This window comes from Sebastes fasciatus, chromosome 5 (assembly GCF_043250625.1).
Source record: "Sebastes fasciatus isolate fSebFas1 chromosome 5, fSebFas1.pri, whole genome shotgun sequence".
NCBI lineage: Eukaryota > Metazoa > Chordata > Actinopteri > Perciformes > Sebastidae > Sebastes > Sebastes fasciatus.
In genome coordinates this window covers 25,626,376-25,636,445 of record NC_133799.1, presented here as the reverse complement: position 1 = coordinate 25,636,445, position 10,070 = coordinate 25,626,376, and the positions used below count along the sequence as shown (strand labels likewise).

General features: G+C 43.6%; 1 protein-coding gene across 1 annotated transcript; it reads right to left on the bottom strand.

Annotated features, from left to right (window-relative positions):
* Window positions 1-5: 5 nt before the first annotated feature.
* Window positions 6-9,110, bottom strand: aasdh (aminoadipate-semialdehyde dehydrogenase). The gene is given in 15 exon segments (XM_074636086.1): window positions 6-504; window positions 640-771; window positions 854-979; window positions 2,027-2,190; window positions 2,271-2,631; window positions 2,634-2,933; window positions 3,010-3,122; window positions 3,201-3,492; window positions 4,959-5,131; window positions 5,220-5,326; window positions 5,396-5,637; window positions 5,715-5,907; window positions 6,654-6,931; window positions 7,030-7,150; window positions 8,747-9,110. Coding segments are annotated over 15 exon segments (3,246 nt in total). The 5' UTR covers window positions 8,995-9,110; the 3' UTR covers window positions 6-108.
* Window positions 9,111-10,070: the final 960 nt, after the last annotated feature.

The following is a 10,070-nucleotide window of genomic DNA, read 5'->3' as shown; positions in this document are numbered from 1 at the left end:
GAAGGTCTCATTATTTCCTTAATTAAAGTTTATTTCCCAGAGTGCCCTCTCCGCTCTGACACAGATATAAGAAAAGCCATCAGTGTTTATTATTATAAAATGATCCTGCTATGTTTCTTCTTTGACAGTCAGCTTTAAACAGTACACAAAGTCATTGCGGCACCCGACTACGAGGGAGCGTCCGTACACCACCGGGGATGAAAACAGCTCCCCTGGTAGAGTGAACAAGGCCAGCATTTGTCCGTCCCGTCCATCCAGGATCCACACTGTGCCGTCTGTGGAGGCCAGAGCCACCAGAGTCCCCTTCCGGCCCACGACGGAGCCGTCAAACACACACGGACTGGAGTACACCTTCCCCGTGGTCTGGAAAGTCCAAACTAAAGAGCCGTCGGCGCCGTTCAAACAGTACAGGCAGCCGTCGTGTGATCCACACAGAACCCGCTGCTGGTCTGGGGTGACGCACGGAGATGAGAAGACGGGTCCTTTTGTTAAAAACTGCCAAACCTGCAGAGAAACACATTTATAAATAGCTTTTGCTGAATTTGCAAACCTTAAAGGAACAGTTCACCCTTTAAGATTCAGTCCTGGCAACACCCAGCATGTAAAACGCTGTAACGCAGCCTACGTTGTGCCTCTCACCAGCGTCCCCGTGTCGCTGAAGCAGCAGATGTTTCCATCCACCGAGCCGATCGCCATCTGACCAGAGGAGGCGTTTGGCGATGAGAAGAACGGGACGTCTCGACAGTTCGACCACAGGACCTCTCCGCTGTCCTTGGACAGGAAAAAAGCACTTATCAATTATCTCAGAACGTCCCTCAGTGAACAACTTCAGTTTGGTGTTTTCTTTACTCACAGGGTTGAGACAGAGCAGGTGACCTCCCAGCGAAGCCACGTACAGCCGTCTGAGGGAGGAGTGGAGGTACGGGGAGGAAAACACAGCTCCGCCTCCACAGTGACGCCGCCAAACACACTGCTGAACCTAAAAGAACACATTTACCACAGTTACGAGTTCAGATCACTTTCACTTTTTATTTATTCCCAGAGGAGAAACTTCTTATTAATCCTGTTTCCCCATCATCCATCCATCCATCCATTTTCGTCCGCTTATCCGGGGCTTATCGGGGTATTCCAGGCGTCCCTCTCCCAGCAACGTTTTTCCAGCTCTTCCTGGGGGACCCCGAGGCGTTCCCAGACCAGACCAGATATATAATCTCTCCAGCGTGTTCTGGGTCTACCTCGGGGCCTCTTACCAGTTGGACGTGCCCGGAAAACCTCCAAAGGGAGGAATCCAGGAGGAACCCTGATCAGATGTTGAACCACACCACAGCTGGCCCTTTTACACGCGAAGGAGCAGCGCCTCTACTCCGAGCTCCCTCCGGATGTCTGAGCTCCTCACCCTATCTCTAAGGCTGAGCCCAGCCACCCTACGAAGGAAGCTCATTTTGGCAGCTTGTGTCCGCGATCTCGTTCTTTAGGTCACTACCCAAAGACCAGAGGTGAGGGTTGGAATGTAGATGGACAGGTAAATCGAGAGCTTTGCCTTCAAGCTCAGCTCCCTCTTGACCACAACGATCCAGTACAGCGCCCGCAATAACTGCTGACTCCGCACCTCCCGCTCCATTTTACCCTCAAACGTGAACAAGACCCAGAGATACTTTAACTCCTTTGCTTTGGGCAGTGACTCGCTCCCCACCCGGAAGGCGCAGTCCACCGTTTTCCGGCAGAGCACCACGGCTTCAGACTTGGAGGTACTGACTCTCATCCCGACCGCTTCACACTCGGCTGCAAACCACCCCAGTGCGTGCTGCAAGTCACGGTCTGATGAAGCCAACAGAACCACATCATCTGCAAAGAGCAGAGACGCAATTCTGAGGGCTCCAAACTGGCCACTCACCTTGAGATCCTGTTCATGAAAATCACTAACAGGATCGGTGACAAGAGACAACCCTACTCCGTACACTCGGCAAAGTTCCCCAACATGAAACAGCATAAAACACTGTCCACAAAACATGTAAAAGCGTCCCACCTTTGGGTCCAGGGCGTAGACATGCCCGTCATGTGAGCCCACCATCACCAGACCTGTGAGGGGATCCACAGCGGGACAGCTCTTCACGGCGTCTCCCGTCTCAAACATCCACCGCGTCTCTCCAGACGCAGCACACAGGAAATACACACAGCCATCGTAGCAACCTGGGAAAATAAAAATAAAAAAATATATAAATCCTAAAGGAAAATAATTCACACAGTGTGCCGAAAGAGCTGATGCTGACCTACAACCACGAGGCTCCCGCAGTGAGACACCGCTGCCGAGGCTTCGATTCTGCCCCCGAGAACTCGCTCCCACAGAAGGCTGCCGGTGGTCAGGGCTAACGCCTGGATCCTGTGAGAGTGGGAGCCGATGAACACCGTTGTTTTACCCTCGTCTGACCTCACATCTGTCCTGTGTTGGATTAGAAGCACCGGGGAGGCGTCCACACATCTGCCTGTGTCTGAGGACCAGCTCAGACTGAGGCTCAGAACATCAGCTCTGTGTTTCTTACTGGAGTCCTTTTCTCCGAGTTCATCAGCCTGGACGTTTGGATTTCTGATTTCCATCACCTCACCTGCTCGTCTTATAACTTTTAACCAGCCCACGTCTCCCCCCGCGGCCTCTCTGCTGCTGTGCGTTCTCTCTTCGCTACCACAGACGGAGCGTCAGCGTGACGTTTCTTGGTTGGTGATGACTGGCTGTTCTCAAGTGTTACTCTCTCAACATGGCGCAGCACGTCAGAGAAGGTCCCGTCAAGTATAACCTCCAAAAGCTCCGGTGAGGTCGCTCCCACAGCAGCGAGGACGTCCTCACAGAGGTGCAGCGCCTTCAGAGAATCTCCTCCACTCAAAAGGAAGTTGGATTCCTCGTCGATGGTCGCATCTTCAGGAAGACCGAGAGTTTCCTGTTGACAGGAAGTGGAGTATTTACATATACAGGCAACAAATGAAGTATTGAAATGTGGAGTTATGCGTCCATACCTGCCAGAAGGACCGCAGAGTTTGCTTTAGTTTGGTGACATCTCCCCGTGAAGACTCTAAACGCCGTCTCTGTGTGCGATAGATCTTCATTAGTGCCTCCATGTCTACTTTGCCTGCCATGAAACAAACAGAAGGATAACTGTGATGCGTCATCGCCTCTCCTCGGAGGTGACTGTGCGTCCGATGCTCACCATGAGGAGTGAGGCTCAAGGCCGGGACCAGAACCAGCGAGTCAGGAACGCTGTAGGACGACAGCAGCGGAGACAGCCGTTCCAGGATGAGTCTGCTCAGGTCTCCATCTGGAGAGGGGAGGTCTTCCCGATGCTCGGCCGAGGCTGTTTGTTCCGCGTGTTCCTGTGCAGATGTGAGAGGAGAAGCTGCTTTCTGGTCTCCAGATGTGGACGCCACGACGAAGGCGAGCAGTCGAAAGGTTTCATACAGACCCACGGCACAGGCCTCCACCTGAGGCAGACTGGATATGAGCTGGAGGAGATGAAACATTAATACTTCACCTTCAATTCCCCTAAAAAATTTAGAAGTTGCTTTGTTTACAGTCTCATCTTCTAAATGTTTAAAAAGAAAATGTTTAAAAAGATCATCAATATTTCTTTTGTATAGTAAAAAAAAGTCTGGTTATGAAATAGAGATTTAAGTGGGTGTTTGGCTCATTCATGTATTTATTTGAAAAAAAATAAAAATTCAAACAATATCTGCCTTAAAATATAAACATGCTAAATAATAACAAATGGAAACCTGAATAATTTTGAGGATTTATGGCGGTTTAATGAGATGGACTAAGACGATTTTTACCGGTACCCACCAAGGTTATAATAGTTTCGAATTTTCACAAAGTTTCTACTTTAATTTATTTTTGACTTGTCAATTTCATTTTAGTTTTAGGCAGTTTTCAGAGTGTTTGCTAGTTTTACTTTTAGTTTTTCAGAAAGGTTTAGTTTATATATATTTAGTTTGTTTTATTATAATGTCTCAGAAGTATGTAGCTACATATACATACAGAATACATTATAAGAGAACTGTGTAGGAATCACCATAATGTTTAAATCTTTGTGCTACTTTAGTGAAGCAGTTGCAGCATAGCGCCATCTGATGGAAGATCAGGTCTGTTCAGTTTCTGTGGTTTGATGGAAATTCATGCCGTCTCCTTTTTTTCTGTAGTGATATATTATAGTTAAAAAAACTAAAACAAATGAATTTACATAAAATTGTATTAGTTTTTTAACCAGGATATATTGTTTCAGTTTAGTTTTTCTTAAAGGATATTGTTTTTATTTAGTTTCAGTTTACTAAAAATATTTTTCACAACTTATTTTGTTTTCGTTTATGATAATAACCCTGTTCTGGACCAGAAATATGATTTCTTTTTTACCTTTTTGTACCTTGGAAATATTCACTAAAGGTTTCAGTAGAAGTGACACATGCCTTTTTGAAGACTTTTTTTCTCAATGGAAAAATTATTTACACTTTTCCACTTTAAAAGGAGATTTGTTTTGTTGGATTGGCGTTGTTATTTTTTTAAATCTCTATTATTTTTATTATTAAAAATGTTTTATTATAAATTATTACTATTTTTTTTTATTAATTTATTTTTATTGTTTTTTACTACTTAATTTATTTTTATTTTTATTTTATTTATGTTTTTTGTGTATGTGAATATTGTATGTGTTTCATTATTTCATGTGTCTAGTGTGTTTCTAATTTTGGTGTCATTGCTGCCTTAAGTCTTATAACTATTAGTCTTATATTGGTTATTTCCTTTATTGTCGGGGGACAAGGAGAAGGGGGATAAATACTGGGAAACATGGGATTGTTATAATCATCTACTTTTCATTTTTGTCTTATTGTTTTAGCTCTGAACCCTTTTATATGCATTATGAACTGTACCTGTCTAATTTCCTTCTTTATTTTAAAGTATCTCTAAAACATCTCACCTGCTGCAGACTGTCCAGGTTGACCCGTTTCCCGTGGCGTTTAATGAGCCTGTCTCTCCGTCCCAGGTAGTACAGCTGAGTGTCTTTAACATCCACCCAGTCTCCAGTGGCTCTCATCGTCCCGGGGACGACGGTATCCTCATCGTCCAGGAGACACACTCTGTCCTCTCCACCTGCACCAGGGTTCATATGGATTTATGTGGATTTTATTCACAGGAATAAGATTTGCATGTATGTGTGTGTCAGTGAGGTCTTTCTCACCTATGAACACCTGTCCTTCACCCTCAGCAACAACGCGACCATGTTCGTCTCTAACTTCCACAATCGTGTCCATCAGAGGCGTCCCAAGAGGCACAAAAGACGGCGAGCTGAAAGGTGTGTTATGTTAGATCAAATGCAGCTTGTTTAATAAATAATTGTGAACAGGGTTCACTCACAGGTTGCTGGACTGCAGTAGAGACTCTGGTATTCTGTAGCAGCAGGCCCAGCAGGACACCTCAGTGATACCGTAGATATTGTAGATGTGGGTTCTGTTGTCCTCGTGCCTCCAGCTGCTCAGCAGAGCTGGCGAGGGGCAGGCCTCGCCACCCAGAGCCAACACCCGCAGCGAGGAGCCACACGACAACACTTCCTGTTTTAGGAGGCGGTGGCCGAAGCGGCTGAGCAGAGTCGGCGTGACCTGTGGAAACAAGAAGATGCCACATTATAGTGACCTGAACAGTGACTCAAAGCTGAATACAGTTTCTTTACACCTGCCTGCAGGACGGTCGTCTTGTGATCGTTGAACAGCAGTCGAGCCAGTCGACTCGGCATTTTCTTGATCACAGTCGGGACGATGAGGAGCTGAGCTCCAGACGATAAGGCCAGGAAGATATCCACCACAGAGGGGTCAAAGGTCAAGGGCGAGGCGAGGAAAACCACATCATCTGGACTCATCTGAAACAAAGATCTGAGCCAAGAGAGGTGACCTTTTGTATCAAAATAATGTTTTAGAGACCAAATAAAGGGACCATTTGTAACTTTTACACGTATAAATCTACCGGGTCGGGATCCCATGCGCGCTCGCGTGTGGCCGGAGTCTCAGCTGCTTGCCTTCACTCACACAGCGCACGTTCTCGCTGTCTCGCTCCACCTCAAGACAGGCATGCGCGCTCACTACACACTGCAGAAGAGTTAGCTTAGCTCTGAGAATATCTAGTGAATGTACAGTGGACGTTTGTGCAGAAATAACTGCTGCAGCTCCTCCAGACCAACAGAGGTTTCCCGTGTCTTGTGAAGTGACGGGGCTCCGCAGCGAGTAACGTTATCATCTCTGACCGGGTGCCGGTGTCTCCCTGCGGGAGCAGTCAGGAGACGATAACGTTTCTCTTCCTGCTTCAACCCCGGCACCGACCCGCTTTTCCTGCTTCAGCCCCGGAGGCTGAGGCAGGAAAATCACCAGGATCAGCATTGATTCATGGAGAGATCTTCGTCTGGTCAGCTAACATTACTGCCAAGCAGCTGAAATATAGAGTGATATTTGTTTTTAGCTGACATGTGTCGCCTCACTGTTTTGAGCGATGCTCGTTCAGGTCTATTTAGAGCGAGCAAGCGCGAGCCCGACGCTGACTTTCGTTGACTTAACGGCCACAGGTGTCGCTGTTAACAAGCATTTCTGAAAGTTACAAATAGTCCCTTTAAGAGATAAATACTCACTTCAGATGTAGTATATTGGGGAGGATACACTTGTGAGGCACCCTCACTATCTTTGGAAGGCCAGTTGTTCCAGATGTGTGGAGCACATACGCCAAGTCTCCGGGCCCAGCCTCCTTTAAGAGACCAGCACCATCTGCTCTCTGAGCTCCGGTTTGTTCTGGTCCTCGTTGGCGCTCAGCGACGGGCAGCGGCTCCATTTGTATCAGGGTCAGTTTGAACTTCGGCAACACCGCACACACCTGCACAGATGTGTGTTTGACGAGAGCCGCCTGGAACCGCTTGACGGGAGGAGGAAAGAAAATCTGAGTAAATATTCATACAAAGTCATTATCATTGTTGTGGTGTGTATATATTCATGAATTATTAAATGCTCAACCTGCAGGATGTCGGTCTTCACAGCGCAGTACTTGAGGCCACAGCGGTCCATGACTCTGGCGGTGAGGAGTCCTGGAGCTTCTGGGTCCAGAGGGACGTAGGCAGCAGGAGACTGAAGGATCCTGGCAACCAACACGGGACAATTTATCATCCTTCATATCACACGGACCACTCAGCCAACACATTACTCACTGGATATGATATCAAAATGGTTTAGTCAAGTCAAGTTTATTATTGTAGCACATTATTTACAACAGGCGAAGAGTCAATGTGCTTCAAAATATAAATTAGAAAAGGCAAAGATCGTACATGACAAGACATATAGGATAAGAACATATTAGATAAGGTATTACATATATAAAAACGTATAAGATTTATCTTACATATTCTTATCTTGTTTTTATATGTAATACCTTCTTATCTTTTATATATTTTTAAACTTATCTTATATGTTTTTTATTTATGTAATACCTTCTTATCTTATATGTTTTTTATTTATGTAATACCTTCTTATTTTATGTTTTTTTATCTTATCTTACGTGAATAAAAAACATATAAGATAAAATTAAAAAAACATGTAAGTTAAGAAGGTATTACATAAATAAAAAACATAATACCTTCTTATTTTATGTTTTTTATCTTATCTTATATGTTTTTATTCATGTAATACCATCTTATTTTATATGTTTTTTATCTTATCTTATATGTTTTTATTTATGTAATAGCTTCATATCATATGTTTTTTTTTTATCTTATCTTATATGTTTGTATTTATGTGATACCTTCTTATCTTATATGTTGTTATCTTATATGTTTTTTGATCTTATCTTATATGTTTATAGTCATGTAATACCTTCTTATCTTACCTTTTTTTAAATCTTAGTTTATATGTTTTTTATTTATGTAATACCTTCTTATCTTGTTGTATGTTTTATATGCCTGTATGTTTTAGAAGGTATTACATATACATAAAAACATTTAACATAAAAACATTTAAGATAAAAACATGTAAGATAAGAAGGTATTATTTATTATTATGCTAAAATAAAAGTTTGACCCGTTAACCACACACTTTAAACCTAAACTAAAAACATGTTTTTAGTCACACTGTTGTAGAAAAGACAGTGTCTGTTGTTGTGCTGTTGTTTAGGCCTCACACTCACATACTGTGTATAATGCTGCTCTACAGAGAGCTGCTTCAACTGTCTAACTTATTTTATTTATTTTTATTCATGTAATACCTTCTTATCTTATATGTTTTTTATCTTATCTTATATGTTTTTTATTATCTTATATGTTTTTTATTCATGTAATACCTTCTTAACTTATATGTTGTTATCTTATATATTTGTATTCATGTAATACAGAAACATATAAGATAAGATAAAAAAAACATATAAGATAAGAAGGTATTGAATAAAAAACATATAAGATAAAAAAAACCCATATAAGATAAGGTATTACATGAATAAAAAACATATAAGATAAAATAAAAACATAAGATAAGAAGGTATTGAATAAAAAACATATAAGATAAAATAAAAACATATAAGATAAGAAGGTATTGAATAAAAAACATATAAGATAAGAAGGTATTGAATAAAACACATATAAGATAAGAAGGTATTACATGAATACAGTGTAAACAGTTATACTGGTCATTTGACATGTGGATATAAACTCTGACAGGTTGACAACAACAACATCACTGAACTCACCCCAGAATCCAGACAGGAATGAACAGATCATCTGAACAGTAGAGACCGATCACTCCGTTATTATTAGGAGAGCAGGTCTGTTGTAGAGTATGAGACAGTTCAGCGGCCAGCTGGAGCAGCTCTCTGTAGAGCAGCAGAGACACCGGAGAGCTACCGGAGACCGACCCGCCGTCATATCTCACCGCTACTCTGTCGGAGTGCAGCGAGGCAGCGGCGGCTACCAGCTCCTGCAGCGTCCGAGCCTCCATCACTTATAAATCATGTTAATATGTTGAGTAATTCAGAGGAATGAGGTTTTGTTTTGGATGGAAGATACAGACTCTGGAAACAGGTTACTGTCTGTCGCGTTAAGATGATAGTGATGTGTCGGTCCAGAACGAGCCGGTTCAAAGAGCCGGCTCTTTTAAGTGAACGACAAGAGCCTTTTTTTTTTTTTTTCTTTAAAGGGATTGTTTGTAACTTTCAGAAATGCTTGTTAACACCGAAACCTGTGGCCGTTAGGTCAACGAAAGTCAGCGTCCTGTTGCTCGCGCTTGCTTGATCTACATAGACATGAAGGAGCATCGCTCAAAACAGCGAGGCGACATACGCCAGCTAAAACCACAATATCACTCTATATTTCACCTGCTTGGCAGTAATGTTAGCTGACCAGACGAAGGTCTCTCCATGAAACAATGCTGATCCTAGTGTTGGCTTTTCCTGCCTCAGCCTCCCAACCGCAGCCGGAGGGAACAGGGAGACACTAGAGTTTTGGTCGGAGACGATAACGTTTCTCTCTGCGGAGCCCCGTCACTTCACAAGACACGGAAAACCTCTGTTGGTCTGGACGAGCTGCAGCATTTATTTCTGCACAAACGTCCACTGTACATTCACTAGATATTCTCAGAGCTAAACTTACTCTTCTGCAGTGTGGAGTGTGCGCACATGAACGTGTAGAAGTGGAGCGAGAACGCGCGCGCTGTGTGAGTGAAGGCAGGCAGAGGAGCAGAGACTCCGGCCACACGGGAGCGCACATATGCGAGCGTGCATGTGAAACCGACCCGGTAGATTTATACGTGTACAAATACAGTATAACAGTCCCTTTAATTAATTCAAGGCAGAATGATAGGACGATCTTCTCCGCGCCACGGGCACTCCATGCACCGACTGACTGAATGTTGTGTTAATGACGTCCGTGCGACCAATCAGGTGATGAGAGACAAGGATCATACCATCAAGCAGGGTGGGGCGGAGGTGCGAAAGAAAGAGAGAAGTGCGGTGCGCAAATAGCAGACAAGATGAGTGACAGTCGGAAATGAAGCAGCATGTAAAATTATGATATTCT